The sequence below is a fragment of the Cibotium barometz genome, chromosome 8, assembly GCF_041138505.1.
Source record: "Cibotium barometz isolate CiBa-2024 chromosome 8, ASM4113850v1, whole genome shotgun sequence".
NCBI classification, from domain to species: Eukaryota; Viridiplantae; Streptophyta; class Polypodiopsida; order Cyatheales; family Cibotiaceae; genus Cibotium; species Cibotium barometz.
Genome location: NC_141053.1, coordinates 7,122,764 through 7,139,408, shown reverse-complemented (window position 1 = coordinate 7,139,408; position 16,645 = coordinate 7,122,764). Strand labels below are relative to the sequence as shown.

Sequence of the window (16,645 nt, the reverse complement as noted above, 5' to 3'; positions counted from 1 at the left end):
GTCTTTTGATTTTCATGCTTTTAAGGTGCTTCAATGGTTCACCTGAACATTGTGAAGGGAGAAGTATGGTTCATGCTACTTTTGGAACATCTTTTCTTGACGTGAAAACTTAAGATATTCATGGTGTGACTATCAGGGGGAAAGTCATGCATGAACATCCCAACTAGTTTATTCATGTTTGCCTTTCAAGGGTGTAGGGGAATTTCTTGAGTTTCATTTAATTTATTCAAATAATCAATATTGTTGTTTGAACAATGTGTTACACATAAATATTATAAGATATTCACAACATGAATCTCTTCCTTATTAGTAATGTATGCATGATCAATATTGTTGTTTTAAATAATGTGTTACACATAAATATTCTGAGATATTCACAACATGAATCTCTTCATTAGTCATGTATACATGTTCTTTTTCTTCCTTTGAATCTTTTACTCCCTCAATTGTTGTGTTTGGCAGGCTTCCTAGTACCTATTCTCTTCCTTTGGTCTCAAGGGATATTGCTGGCAAAGTTGTTCTACCTCCCTTTTTTAGCATTACATCTCCTTTTCCATCTATTGGATGAAGCTAGTTTCTAGGTCCATGATGGATTCTGGTTCAGGTTTTTCCTCCAGTTTGTTCTTTCCTTTGTCACCAGTGAAGTTGATCGTTGATGCTTTCATTTCTTCATGATGATTGACTAATTTGTATATTGCTTTCCTCTATGCTGCCAATTGGATAGGATGGTGCTTACACTTTTTGTTTCCAAATAAGTGGAGGTTCTTGTGGCTTTTTATCCAACATCACCTTTGCCTTGCTAGGTCTGCTTTCTACCCTATGCTACTAATGGTTAACATTTATTAATTTTGTACTCTTGGCCTTCATCTTCTTTGGCTTTTAGACTTACTTTGGTATCCATATCTGGGTGGCACCTTGGTAGTATCCCTGTGCTATCAAAGTAGCTATAGGTACCCAACAAACATAGCTTCATGCCTATAGTTCCTTTTCCCCATTTTGGTTGTCGAGTCTGAGCTATGGATTTTTCAATCACTCTCTGCTTTTGTGTCTAAATATATTTCTTTCCTTCATAATACCATTGTGTCTTCAAGAGGCTTATAGAAGAACCTCAACCAACTATCGATGTTTACAACATTGGGACTCCCCTTCGACACTACACTTTGGGGCTCAACCAACTATCGGTGTCTACGGCTAACGAATTCACTTCGTGCCCAAACGAGCACGCAAACATATGGATTTATTCATACCCTGATCGAATAGGGTGTCATTCATAATGACAAGGAATGTTAGCTGGAAACGTGGTCAACTAATGGGCACAAGTGCGGTGCAATATTTTCATGAAGGTGTGACTCTTGGTTAGAGAAGGTCTTGGTCTCTTCTTCATAAACCGGACCGCCAACGTCAAGGTGAGATCACATTGGCCCAGTTCCCGTTGGCCTAGTGGATGGGTGAGGTGCATCCACTTAGATAGCATGGGGAGGTCGAATGGCTGTGGCCACGTCAAATCTGCCGTCAAATCTGCCGCTAGCAGTTGTCTAGCTTCTGCTACCAACTAGAACCCCCACCAGTTTCATTGGGCCGGTTCTGACTTTACCTACTAGATAATAGATAACTAGTTTACCTACTAGATAATAGATAAGATGAATGATTTGGAGTAGCCACTACTACCTGCAAGCCACTAGAAGAGATCTTTACCTACTAGATAAGCACTACTAGATAAGCAGTGTCAATTGCTAGATAATTAGAACGATCCGGATGGAGGGCTGAAAGACTAGATAAGTCGCGCTAACCACCACTAAATACTAGAGCGGGTTACTCCAAATGATATGCATTGGGATGGGATGGTTAAGCCACCACCTACAACGGTAGATAAGAATGCGAGAAGCCATTTGGTAGTGCTGATAAGTATGTAGCCAAACCGATAAGTATGCAGTTGGGACCGATAAGTAGTCCTAAACCCCACCCTAGAAATTAGTTGGTTACGATCTTGTTCCGTTGTTGGAAAAGGCTTTTCTCACCAATTGTTCCTAGTTCACCTCGTGAGGTTACTTCTGTTAAAAATATGGCAAACACCTCATTAGAAATGTTGTATGGGGCACATACACATGCACTATGCACATAAACCACACAAATGTCATAGATATATGGGCAAATGCGTTCAAAGGTTATTGTCCGTCATTACCACTATGTAAAAGGGTCAATTTGTAGCTCAAAATCAGCCAAAAGAGGTCGCGGGATCATCATTAGGTGTGATTAGATCAGTCAGCTTGAATCTAGGAAGGCAGTTCACTTTTAGGTCCATGAATAAAGGAGGGAAGGCAGTTCACTTTTAGGTCCATGAATAAAGGAGGGAAGGTAGAGATGATTTAGATTAAGGTTTAACATCTAATTGTAACTTAATATCATGTACTCTAGCCTATATAAGAGGCTCACATCTAATGGAATTAAAAAAGCTTCTTTACCTCCAATTATGCTATCATTATGAGCATCATTAAGGTAATCATTTTTTATTAGTGTTTAATACTTATGCTTAGCATCATTTCTATTCAATCATGTGTTTAATCATCATATTTGATCCTCCATAGCAAATTTTATCTTGGTATCAGAGCAAGGTTCCATGCCTATCCTTCTTTATTCCATCATTAGCATGCTTCATTAAATCCTTAATCTCCATCATAAGGAAGCTGAATCCACCTCACCTACCTCTCCTACAAAATAGGATATGAGACCACTTGTTAGTGGAGGATCTCCAGCATGAGATTTGGTGCATCATTAGCCAAAATACTTCGTGGGGAGCTGGGTAAGGTCGTAGCGCTCAGGCCAAAGCCATCAATTGTGCAGATCCATAGACGAGTTGCCCTACATTTTGTTTCCCCCCAAATAGGCGGCGTTTTCTATAGGAATTAGGTCGTACATCTCGTCCGGGCTCCACGCGACGAATCTGGTTAATTGCTGTGAGCTGCTGGAGGTAGCCCATGGGGTCCCCCAGCTGCTCTTAAGAAGGTTTGTCAAATGCTTTTCTCTACTAGCCACATAGAAAGAAAAACCAGGGGGTGTCAAGCTGCCATAGCTAGAAGCTCAACCATTTTTTGGGTAAAGCAATGGTTGAGCTTTTGGCTATGGCAGCTTGACACCCTAATCACTTGGGTTAATTATTAATTTATTGATCTCAAATCTTGTGAGGAAAGTTTTCTTTCTTTTCCTTGAGCTTGCATACGTGCTTGGTTGCTATTTGGAAGCCTCTCCATCACTCACTCAAGAGCATAGTATTCACATCTTCAAGCCTCACTCACTAGTAGTGGGAATATTATACTTCAAGCTACTCTATCTCTCTTATAAAAGGGTAGACACTGCCTCAAACACCAGAGGTAAGACCCCCTTCATCCCAAATCCAAATGGCCACTAAAGATTCACTGTCTATTCGCTTCAAAGGTCATGGGTTTCACACATGGCAAACCCGCATCAAATTAATACTCATGAAGAAGGGGCTCTTCAACATTGTCACAGGAAGGAGAAGAAACCAAGGAATGCTGCTGAAGCACCTGCATGGGAAGTTCGAGACAACAAAGCTCGTGCCATCATCACATTGGAGCTTGATGATGCATATAAAGGCAAATACAAAGGCAACTCTCACAAGGGCTACAACAACACTCTTGTTTGTGACTTTTGTCACAAGCCTGGCCATGAAGAGAAGAATTGTTTTGGTAAGAAGAAGATGCAACGAGCCTATCTCATGGAAGAGATGCAGCTAAATGAAGACCAAGAGGGAAACAAGGATGAAGATAAGGGCCCCCATCATGAGGCCCTATCTATGACCTTTTCTGAACATTTATTCTAAAGTGCTATTGTAAGGCACTGCCCTATCTATACACATGAGTTTCCTCTTTACTCATACATGCAGCCATGTCATTGTCATACTCTTCTAAAGTCATCCCATACCTCTTTTGTACACATGACTAAAGCCTCAGAGTTCACATTGGCATAGCCTTGTATGGCATTACCAGTTAGACCACGCTCATGCATATTATCACTGAGCATTGAGTAGTTAATTAGACACATGAGAGTCAGCATGACCAACTGTATCATTGGGTGAATTCAGTGTTTGAGGAGGGGTGTTAAAAATATAGCAAACACCTCATTAGAAATGTTGTATGGGGCACATACAACATTTCTAATGAGGAGGGGTGTTAAAAATATAGCAAACACCTCATTAGAAATGTTGTATGGGGCACATACCTTGTACATGCACTATGCACATAAACCACACAAATGTCATAGATATATGGGCAAATGTGTTCAAAGGTTATTGTCCATCATTACCACTATGTAAAAGGGTCATTTGGTAGCTCAAAATCAGCCAAAAGAGGTCATGTGATCATCATTAGGTGTGATTAGATCAGTCAGCTTGAATCTAGGAAGACATGTCACTTTTAGGTCCATGAATAAAGGAGGGAAGGTAGAGATGATTTAGATCAAGGTTTAACACCTAATTGTAACTTAATATCATGTACTCTAGCCTATATAAGAGGCTCACATCTAATGGAATTAAAAAAGCTTCTTTGCCTCCAATTATGCTGTCATTATGAGCATCATTAAGGTAATCATTTTTATTAGTGTTTCATACTTAAGCTTAGCATCATTTCTATTCAATCATGTGTTTAATCATCATATTTGATCCTCCATAGCAAATTTTATCTACTTCCCTACTGTTCCCCATTCTTAAGCATGGATTATTATATGATAATCTTCCTTTGTTTTTTTATTGCTTTCTTACCGAACTACAGGACGGGAACGTTCCCCATTTTTAAGCATGGATTATTATATGATAATCTTTGTTTGCTATTTTTACTGCTAACACAACATTGCGTGCAGAGGCAAGGTTCGAACCCACAGTCTTCAGGTCATGAGCCGAACGAGTTGGCCATTTACTCCACCCCGCGATTGTTCTCTCTTTGCTAATTTTCGAATCGAAATTTCTAGCATGGAAATTTATGCAGTAAATAGATAGGTGGAAGAGGGTGCCGAGGAGTCTTTTTTCTCAGTCCTACCCCACATGAAGCAACCTAGTGGAGGTTGCTAAGGACATATCCACCATGAAATATCTGTTATAGGAGGCAAACCACCGATGGGTGGTCTATCTCGTTCGATTCCCATTATCTGCTAACCCACCATGTAGGAAGCTCCCACAAGGGAGAGTCTCCTTAGTAATTATGTGAGGGGGGCCTCCTTCCCCAGCTCTTGAGCTAGAATAAACCAGTTGTTACTGATGATAGAGAACTGGCAATTCTTTAGCAGAACGCAGCCAGATTTTTATATACCTCTTCAGTCAATAGCTTTTACTCCTTGATACCCTCAAGTATGTGTGGTTTTATTTTGTCAAAGAGTTCCTTTTTATATTAAGCGATGTGTGTCAAAGGGATCTAGTGGGAACCCATTGACGGTGAGGAGGACCACAATCTGTCGTTCGATAGGGATCAAGGGATATTATGGTTATTTAGGTACCTCGATAGCTTAACGCCGCGATGTGGCGAATACTAATTAGCGGGATCGGGGTCTACGCAGAAGTGACAACTTCACGATGTTATGCCGGCTACAATTTTAAGGTGCCACAAAGTGCTTTCATAGCTTTTGGCTAAGCGGCAGACCCAGCACAACTAACGAGTAACCCTACATTAGTAACAAGCCAAACTCCGCAATAGAAAGGTTCAGTTTCCAAGGAGATTTATCCATATGTAATAATGAGAATGACATTGATAAGAGTATAAACAAAAATGTCTCCAGCTTATGTTTCAATGATGAGTGAAGCAATCGAACTACCTGCACTAGTCTAATTTAACCTTTTGGCAACTCTTTTCGATGAACGGAGATATGAATGGGAGACATCTCCAAGGGAAACCTCACAACTTGGCGGTCAACGTGGCGATAATGACATTTATCAATATGCCACTGATTACCATTTATGAAAAGTACTATTCTATAATCATTCGACTCCTTACTAATGTACATATCATTACATCTTACATTTTCTAGTCTTCCCCAAAAATTATTAAATCATAGGTATTTGTATTTATGAGCTTGAGAATCTCCAATAAAATATAATTTATATTTATTTTTCAAATCTAAAATTGGCTTGAACTTGATACACAAACCAGAAAGTATTTGTTGTGTTATATATTTGGTGTATTTTTAAAAACCCCTTGTAAAAAATGATAGCCTACTTCGGTGACCCTTCTAATCTTTTAAACCTTAGGAAGTCATACAAAGGAAAACTTAGATTTTTTCACTTTCCTTGGAGAAAAATGGTAAAGAAGTATTTTTGATATTTGAAATACACTTATAATCATTGTGGAAGTCATATAATAAATCATAAAAGCAAACACTTTACTCGTATTTTTTTACTTTCCTTGGAGAAAAATGTTACATAAATATTTTTTATATTTGAAATACACATGATCATTATACATTAGTATAGTTCATCCAATCCATTCTCCTTCAATTCTATAAAATCTAATATCATTATATGCCCAAAAACATGATAGTATAGTTTTATATAAATACACTTATCATCATAAATTAGTATTGTTCATCCATTATAACCTCTTTCAATTCTATAAAATGCCTAAAAACATAGTTTGGTGCCTCCATATTGGAGCAACTCTAACACACACACACACACGCACGCGCGTGCGTGCGCGTGTGTGTGTGTAAATACATGTACACACACACATTATATACACTTATACATATACATGTACATACATACATACACACACACATATATACATACATACATACACACATACACACATTTACACACACACACACACATACATACATATATACATACATACATACACACATACATATGCATACATATATACATACACACACACACACACACACACATACATACATACATACATACATATATACATACACACACACACACACACACACATATACACACACACACACACACACACACACACACACACACACACACACACACACATATACATACATACATACATACATACATATATATATATGTGTGTGTGTGTGTGTGTGTATTGTCTGTATATGTTATGAAGTAAAATTTTATGCTTAGAGATTTAATAATTGAATTCCCTAAGTTGATAAGCCTTTGGCTAGTATAGGTGTAAGTGATTGACTCTTTCAATGTATATAGTACTTGAGGATATAAATATTTCTCTTCCATGGTATGTTCTTACTAATTGTGTTTTTAATAGTGGCTTTTTATGATATAAATACTAAGACATATTATATCTACTATCCTAGACATAAGGCAAGTCTTCATTATTAATCACAAAGACATATAAGGTTAAGGCTACTGCAAATTTTTTTTATATAGAGAGATTATAATGAGTTTCCAAATCTTTATATGTCATCTAAAAAAGCATTACAACAAGACTACCTATACATGACATAACTTTAAATGCACTTAATTAATCCATACCTATACACACCAAACCAAGTCAAAGCCATGAGCCCTACATTGCCAAAGAGTGATCAATCAAAGTGAAGTTAATAAACTAGTCTGTCAATGTTAGGACTTGAAATTTCAAAAAGTGTAGACATGAAGATGAACTTTGAGCCGTTGGATGGGTGCTAAGTCCAAGAGAGCTTCACACATAAAAAAACAAAGAAAACCTCCAAATTGGTAACATGGACTCCCCCTTACATCCCACTGATAACTCCTCATTGGTGGCGTCACACCTTTGGAAATGGAAGAAGGCTCACTTGGGAGGCCACCACTAGTTGGAAGCTTCTCCTTGCAAAATTGAATTTTGTAGGACTATCATCCACTATTAGCAAAAGAGTAAAGAACTTAAGTAATGTGTAAACAAAGTCCTTGCTACCTAAAGGCCATCCCCAACTACATCTCCATTATGACGTCATGATATTTACCAAGCCCCAAGAGTGGGTACCGATTTCCATGCCATCACGTCCACTATGGGTAGTTTCGAGCCCCAACACCTTCATGTAAGGTGTGGGTGCGAACGTTAGGCTAGGCATTCTTGAACTCCATAAGGGAAAAATAAGAGAGGGTGAAGCTATATGCAAGCTTTATGCCAAGAGTTGATGAACCTAAAGTCCAATTTTTTTTTGTGAAAGATTGCCAACGCAAATTAGTCTTGCAAGCTTTATGCCAAGAGTAAAGCCAAGTTGATGAACTTAAAGTCAAAACCACTCTTTTTTTTGAAAGATTCTTTTATTTTATTTATTCTATTTTTTGTGTACCATTTCCCCTAAGGTCTTTTAAAGTCGAGGAGTTTCCACTTGTATTCTCTTTTAGGTTGTCCTCGCAAAGCAGAGCGTTGCGAAGAGAGTCCTTCCCGTCCAGCTGGCGGCCGCCTCCACCATCAGAAATCTGCAGCCCCGGCGCCCCATTCTATTGTCTGGCACCTTGGCACCTCGTCTGGAGAGCTTGCTTTGGCGGTATTCCGGTTCCTGCGGCAAATCTAGGCATGGCTCTGGCGGAAGTGGTGGCTGCTGCGCCCGATTCGGCTTACCGTATCCTCCGAGCTCTTCCGTCCCATTTTAGCTCTCTTTACCGGCCCCGACAGTCATCATGAGGCGCTTGGGGGTTTAGGAGGAGGAGTGATGTAATCCTATGCAGATCTGTAGCTCTATTTCTTTCCTTCTAAAAAGTACTTTTCTTCATTCTTGAGGGGGAGCTTCGAGTTATTTTTCGTGGTGCCGGATTTCCAGGTGTAATTTTACATTTTTGTTCTTTAAACCGTGTAAATTAGGAGCTGCCATAGTGCCAATTTGTTTTGTTTTGTTTTTGTTTTTTTTTGTGAGTGCCCTATGTCACACGTAACAAAATGCCTATTTTATCACTTTTTCAGAGTATCCGAAATTTACAGACATTTAGGGGAATTAGCACCCACTCTGTGATAGTGACAAATCTAGCTCATCATCTGTGCGTAGGGTATGCATACCTAAAGTCGGAATAGCTTGTCTCCCATCAATCGAAAAGTACAAATGGATCAAAGAGCTTAGAAACGCATATGGATGCGTGGCACACCTCACCATGCAGATCTTTCATGTAGGGGCTGCAAACCTAGATAGAAAGTGGTCTTTTCGAGAGCCTTGCTGATATGTTGTGGTTTGGGGTCTGTGTACGAGGAATACTTTGTCATTTCACGTGTTGGTGTCTTCTCGGTGTTTTCAAAGGGCGGTGAACTATATTGTTATCTGACAAATGCCTGAGTATCTAGAGAAGTCCAACCATTGTGCTGCCAGTGCAAAGTTCTCAGATGACTGCTGAGCCCCTTCTATATGGATTTCATATGGTCTTGTTTGCACCGAGGAGGCTGTAACACGAGTTATGACATGCCCTTGAAAGGTTTGTGACTGAGGTTTCTTTGTATGTATATCTTGACTTTTTATCATTAGACGCAGGTGAACAGCTTCCGACCTTGAGCGGTGGTTTCAAGGCTGAGACGCCACAGGTAAATGGTGAGGGCATGCAGAGTACTTGTGCTTCGAATGGGTCTACTCTCATTGATTTATGCTTCTATTTAGAGGGGTGCATATTGCTGACCAGATGCCCTCATGCGTGAGTTGAGGTGTGTGTGTTTGTCAATTTGAGCAATGCCATGCCATGTATGTCTAAGCAGAATACTGTTTAATCACGAACCCAAGTGGCTTTTTTGGGTCCAATTCCAAAGATTTAGGTTGAGGCAAGTCTGACTCTTTTGCCAGGCATTGGTCTCTATCGCTAGCACTTGTCACGGCCGAGTCTACCCTTCTCCTCCAGAAGGTGATAGAAGATTAGGTTGGCGGTTTAGCTATGATAATTTGACCACTAGCATGAACAAAAATTTCATACATACACCAGCCCCTACTCTTGGGCGCTAGTGATGCGAGTCTAGATGCCATTTAGTTTATGCTACGCATGATGGAGTTGATGGCTTGAAGCCGTGTAGCTAGAATCTCTTGAAGTTAAGGTCATTTAGATCTTGTTGAGTTCATGGTACCAGGGATAGACAAGTAACAGATTTTCTGTTCCTATGGCAAGTGATCAAGCTTTCACTTCTTTTTTATGTGTTGCTAGGAACAACATGTTCCTGAGGATAAAATCGCTGATACTGCTCAAATAAAAAGATCAGATGGGGGAGCTGATACAGGTATCATAAGTTTTTTGATTCGTAACCACAGATGGTCATTATCTAGACTCTGGTTATGATTGCAAGGTGTGGTGCTACTACTGTGAGGACTTATTCTGGTAGAGGAAATGGGTAGCAATTGTGGTTGCAAGGAGGGTTGGGCTTTTTTTGATTACATTGCAAGGTCAATGCGCCCTCAGAGTCTGAAGTTTAACAGTAAAATCTTGTAGGCTATATCCCTATGGTTCCAGGCTGGGAGGATGGTATGGTATTCAATGCAAGAAATCTTTACCCAGTAAGTTTTGTTGTTAGGTCAGCCACCTGAGACAGGTGCTCTTTGCATATGGAAGATAATCTTGTTTCAGCACTTACGACTTCTAGCCATATGGTCTGTTTGTTTTGCCAGTAACACACCTTGGGGGGGTGGGGGTTCTTTGCACAGGGTATTTTTGCTGACAATGGGCAACATATGTACTACTCCCCAGGCTATGGATATCCTCATCAGCCTACGTACTGCTCACACCCTCAAGGACCCTACATTTCAAGTATGGGTGCGGGGGCACCTGGGTACGGACCACATTATGGGCCCTTCTACCAGCAGGTTCCATCTTCTTCAGTCATGCACTATTTTCCCACAGAACAAGAAGGATCTAAACTTGGATCCAAGAAACCCAATTCCAAAGACACTGGTCAAAATCCCAATGTAAAACCTGGAGTTAATGGCAGGAAAGGGTATCAAGTGGAATATAGAAACTGCCTTCCATCGGATACATCAAATCAATGGGAGGTTTACCCAGCAGCTGCCAATGGAGGTTTTTATGGCTCTTCCAATGGTTATGATTACTATTCTCAGCAGTGGCACTCTTCTGCACGAGGGTTTCAGCCAATACCTGCTCCTAAGGTGGGCAAGCTGCAACTTTCTCTTTCAGTTCTCAATTGATCCAAGCAACTGTCTTTGGATTGATGCATCATACTTTGAGTGCAGAACCAGCACCTGAGTTGTGTAATCAATACTTTTCTGGGTACTTACCTATGCGAGTATGGTATGAACAGAACATAGGCATGCTTGGAAATTGTATCCCTCCTGTACCTGGTGGTCGTCCTGGACGTTGTCCGAGTTTTCCTAGGGTGAATTCTGCACCGAACATGTCTGGAAGAGGTTTGAAGGGGTGTTCTGCAAAAGGTGGGTCAGCAGGAAGCAACTGGAGGGCAAAAGAAGTGACTAAGCTTCAGGGTAAAGGTGAGGATCCTGCCAATAGTGTAACCAATGATGCTTGCACCGAGAAAACCCCGATGTCTCTTGTAAAGAAGTCCAAGGTCCACCCATTCCATTATTGTGGAGACATACTTGACCAGTCTGATGTTATGGTAGATAATCAGAGCAGCTCAGTTAACAGGAATGACTACAACAAGGAAGACTTCCAGATGTCATATGAGGCAGCCAAATTCTTCATCATAAAGTCATATAGTGAAGACGATGTGCACAAGAGTATCAAGTATGGTGTCTGGTCAAGCACTCCCAGTGGCAATAAAAGGCTTGATGAGGCTTACCGGAAAGCCCAAGAAAATTCTGGGTCATCCTCAACCACATGTCCGATCTTCTTTTTTTTCTCGGTAAGTTCTAAAGAGGAGTTTGTTCAGGTAACGCTAGATGCTGGTGTTTTGATCTGCCAACATCTGAATTTGGTTCGAGTTTACGATAGCAGTCTTGGGTGAGTGTGCGTGTGCGTGTGCGTGTGCGCGAGCACTTGTTGCGTGTGTAAAACCTTTTGAATGTTTCAGGTCAATTGTAGTGGGCAGTTTTGTGGCGTAGCTGAGATGGTGGGATCAGTAGACTTCGGTAAAAACATGGATTTTTGGCTGCAAGGGAAATGGAATGGTTGCTTGCCTGTGAAGTGGCATATCATCAAGGATGTGCCCAATGGTCATTTCAGACATATCATACTTTCAAATAACGACAACAAACCTGTTACACACAGTCGTGACACCCAAGAGGTAACTCCCAATTTCTATGGAAAATCTTCTTTTGCTTGTCTTGCTGGGTGGAGCCATGTTTGATCTTTAGTATTCTCTGCCCTGAATTATGTACTTCAAGTTTGGTGTGCCCAGTGATATGCTTGAGTGGCTGTATCTGGTAAGTAATGATTCTTGGTCTCATGGAATGCAAGGCCTACACTTTCATGGGTTTCAGGTGCACATTGTAGGCACTCATTTGAATCCTCTGCAGGTGCACTTCCACCAGGGACTCGAACTGCTGAAAATCTTCAAGTTTTTCCCCACACAAACGTCCTTGCTGGATGACTTTGCTTTCTATGATGGCCGCCAGAAGGTCTTGCAAGAGAGAAAGTCAAGGCAACAGCAGCCGCATCAGCGGCAGCAGGTATTGGGTGTCTTCTAGAAACTCTGTAGTCTTCTTCTACATGCACCCAAATTTCCATAAGGAATGCAGTAATTTCTCTTAGTTTAGTCTGCACAGGTAGTGAAGCAAATCAAAGGGAGAGTATCTGAAAAGATCAGTAATGTGGCTGATGTCTTATCGAATGATAAAGAGAATGGAAGACCTGCCGAGCTGGTGGAAAGCAAAGCAAGCATTCAGTGCAAAGTAGATGAAAAGAAGGTTGATTGGGGAGGCAACACCAACAAAAAGGTAGAGAACAGCGAAAAGGAGAAGGTCAAAGACAAGCAGGAAATTGTCTCTGGAACTGGGGAGGACAAGAGCAGCAAGCCTAAAGTGGTGGATTCAGAGCCTTTGCCAACAATCGGAAAAGATGACATGTCAAGAACTGTCATCAACTATAAAAAAGCTCTGCTGGGAGGCATACAGGGAAAGGTTATTGTACTTGACCAAACTATTGGGGCTTATGCCCTTTAAAGTTTTTGGCAGATGATTGTGCAGGAATCTACACGCTTAGATATGTTGAGTTTCCATGGGTTAGTGCGTATTCAAAGTAGTAAATTATAAGTTCTATGCATGGTCTGCGTGTGTGAGTATCCCCAGAAGAAATTCTGGTGTAATAAATCTTTGTGCAAGGTCCTGGTGGCCAAAGCATCCTTAATTATGGCAATTGATATATGCGATCACTCTGACTATGCCTGCTGTAGTTGGTAGTTTGTATACGTGTAAGCAACTGTTAGAAGGGTAAACTTGAGTTATCACTTTGCTTTACATGTTGAGTCTGGTTATAAGAGCCAGCCATTTGGTTCATTAAACAGGCATCTGTCTTAGAGGCAAAGATGAGAGGTGGAGGTAAAGCAGATTACTGATTTTCAGTTCGCCCCTGTGAGCAGGTTGCTGAGTTGGTATGTTGTGGTTTTTGGCTGCCCTGGACATCTTGTATCTTTTGGGTTCAAACAAGAGTCTTTCTGATACTGATTGCTATTTGTTTTTTTTGATGCACTGCCAATCAATCTTTCAGGCAGTAGCAGTGTGTGTGTGTGCATGCGCTTGAGAGATGTGGATTAAGTAGTTTTTGAACCATTCTTTTGTCCATCTTCAGTCTTGTTCCCGCGAACACATCCACTATCATTGCAGGTCTTCCTTTTGCCATGACATCCTTTATTCCTCCTTCCTCAGTGGGAGAGGCTATGCAATGAACTTACTCTTTTGGTAGTTCGGATGTTCTCCTTATGACCAAATCTTTATTGACAGTCCTTTTTACCTGTAAAGTGACTGGCTAACTTTGCCCCTCTTGATGCTCCTTGGAATTGGTGAACTACTACTCACATGTGAGTGCATTTGTGGTGGTAAAAATAGTCAACAGCCCTCAAATTAGAAGGGATAACCCCCCTTTTTTTTTGGAAGGTTACCCTAGGCTCAGCCCTTCAAAGAAGAAGGGAAAATTTCAACATTACCCTTCTTTTGTAGGTTTTTTTTTCCCCTCGTCCTTGTATATTACAATGCTATATACACATAATTTGAAATTTTTTGTTATACTTGCACTCAATCTTACAATTTTAGACGAGTGAATCGAACAATTCATATCGAAAATAATCACTCTAGGAAGAGGTACTCTATTAAATTTTGAGATCTCCGTTCCTATTTTGACTTGAATGCACCAAATCTGTGATCTAAGTTCACATTTTCAAGCTTCTCTTCGATAGATAAGGACATGAACATGAGCATATCTAAGGTTTTCAAGCTAAGGCAAGACGTGTCGTGACTTTTATTTTGCAGAACCCTCTTTTGCACATGATGGAACTAGCAAGTATGGCAAGGACAATTTGCCATAGCCTCAACATTCGGGGAAACATTTGTCCCCATTCAATCTTTGTTGCATTGTACCCAAGAGCCAAACATATCCTTAGTGGGATGAAACTTCACTTATGTAGGTGCAAAACGATCAAGTTCTCCTTTGCATAGCTCTTTGTTTACTAATGAAGATGAGTCATCACCATCAAATCGATCGCATAATTGATATAAAAATTCTCGCCGAATGTATTTGGATATTTTTTTTGGTGATAAGAGCTTCGTTGCTTTAAATAAGTTACAATCGTGAAATCTTTCATCAAAACTTGACAAGTTTTTGAAAGATTGTCTTTGCCAAAACAATACACATTTCCATCTCTCTATTACTATTTGGAAGACTTTCATATTTGAGAACATGTGTGTTTCTCAAGCCTTCCTTGTCTTCCCATTCTAATACTCCATCCCTAAATCTCTTAAAAAAATCCTTAAGATGTTTTGAGTCATGACCAAATACACTTTCCAAATACCTATCTTTTAATGCCTCAATCATAGTATTCACGCCTCTTTCAATAGTTGTGATATCTACATATTCTTTTTGAAATTTTAAGTTAAAAAAATCCACTTTGATCAATACATCAACCAAATAGTGAATAAGAAATTGAACTTGAACTATCACCCCTTGTGCATTTAATCTCTCATTCTTTTGTTTCCAAAATAAAAGAAGCACATGCATTATTTTTACCAATTGATTCATTATCTTTCCTCTTGAAAGCCACTTAACACCATGGATCTGCAAAATTTGATGATGCTTCATATCAAATACATCATATATACATCGTAGGGTAGACTCACCTAACCATTCTCTCGCGTTGTTTAGCAAACTTATCAAGATACACACTCTCTACAAAGTTCTCACATACATCTTTAACAACAAGATTCTTGCAGTGTGCAATGCAATGCACATCCACAAGATGGGAGACATCTCGTCTAAGTTTTGCAACAAGTTCTTCATTCATGCCAACCATGGCACTAGCTCCATTTGAAGCACACCCAACCATCTTATCCTCTCTTGATTGCATATCTTTAAGCAATTATCTCACTCCTTCATACATAGATTGGTCGTTGCCAGCACATTGTGAGAAGAATTTCGAGCCCAATCCTAGCATGATGTATAGGTGAATGAAGTGTATATATGATAGTGTATGGTGGATCCTAGGTGGCAAAAGTGGCATGGTGGCCAAATGGAGACGCGCAGTCGTGAAACGAAAAAGGAAAGGGTATGGGCCATCGAAGGAATCGGGTGGCACAACTTTCTAGAAGAATCAAGGCATTGACGGGTTGAAGAAGTTCACGATTTAGTTTTTTTTAAAAAGTGTATGGCTAGAGAGATCACTAGAGGAGAAGAAAGGGATGAGAGAGGAGAGGGACTGCAGTGGAGAGGTTTCCTGCAAGTCAATTTTCTTTGTTGAAGTTTGTAGGTCGGAGGCCCTGCATTTATTTGTGGTTGCAGGGTTGCCCTAGGATCTTTGAGTGGCATCTTTATTAGAGACTTGGCTCAGTCTAATACCTGCTCAGCTGTAGCTGCTGTCTGTTAGATGAAGACTAGTTTGAGTGATCTTGAGAAAGATATGTTGTTTGTGACAGTGAATTTAGTGGTGTTTGAAGTTGTGGGTGAGCATGATACTTGGAAGAGTTGTCCTCAATGGGGTTTTCCGGTGAAGGATTCTCAATGTTTGAGCCCCATGTCTCAAAGAGGTTGAGACACTAATGCGTTTTTATCTATTTGAAGAAGTCAGAGAGTTTGGATTGAATTTGTTTTGAATGGATGCAAGTTTTTTTGATTTGATATTTTAGTGGTGACGATTGTGTAGCTTTGATTGAGTTCATGGAGATGGAACACTTGTGTGTGTGTTAGTCTGATGTCTGGAGAGCTGGTGCTGAGTCAGAGTTGACTCAGTCAACATCAGATGAGATGATACAGAATTAGATGAGATAAACTGAGTATCAGATATAATCAGCTGAAGGTGTAGAGGGTTATGATTGGTTTGTCTGGGTCAGAGGGAAGTGGTTTTGAGTCAGGTCTGACAGCCAGAAGACTATCAACAGTCAGTCAGACTGGTTTGTGGGTTGAATGGTGGTCCAGAGTCACCTATGAGTCAGTTGCAATAAACTAAGTGTCTATAGAGTTGGATACTTTGCTAGGTTTGAGTGTTCTGAGTATCTAAGAGTGACAGAAGACACATAGAAGAGGAAGTCTGATCAGCTGAGTCAGTTTGGTCAAAACAATCAGATTGGAGTCAATTGCAGTCTGTAGAGAGTCTTT

The 16,645-nt window shown here is 40.3% G+C and overlaps 1 protein-coding gene and 1 long non-coding RNA gene across 6 annotated transcripts; one reads left to right on the top strand and one right to left on the bottom strand.

The window, feature by feature from the left end:
* The first annotated feature begins 8,288 nt into the window (after nt 1–8,288).
* LOC147635863 (uncharacterized) lies at nt 8,289–13,217 on the top strand. 5 transcript variants are annotated; one of them, XM_086801224.1, is made up of 10 exons: nt 8,289–8,535; nt 9,424–9,479; nt 10,085–10,157; nt 10,367–10,431; nt 10,579–11,037; nt 11,190–11,376; nt 11,509–11,750; nt 11,919–12,131; nt 12,364–12,516; nt 12,613–13,217. In XM_086801224.1, exons 1-10 carry the CDS (start codon nt 8,490–8,492, stop codon nt 13,006–13,008), a joined length of 1,890 nt encoding a protein of 629 aa, XP_086657350.1. In that variant the 5' UTR covers nt 8,289–8,489; the 3' UTR covers nt 13,009–13,217. The 5 variants fall into 5 exon arrangements, with proteins under 5 accessions (XP_086657350.1, XP_086657349.1, XP_086657348.1 ...); XM_086801223.1 differs by having other exon boundaries at nt 12,604–13,217; XM_086801222.1 differs by having other exon boundaries at nt 11,190–11,750.
* LOC147635864 (uncharacterized) lies at nt 8,797–9,189 on the bottom strand. The gene is made up of 2 exons (XR_015266443.1): nt 9,053–9,189; nt 8,797–8,966 (listed from the first exon to the last, which is right to left on the bottom strand). It is a non-coding gene; the product is annotated as an uncharacterized LOC147635864 (long non-coding RNA).
* Nucleotides 13,218–16,645: the final 3,428 nt, after the last annotated feature.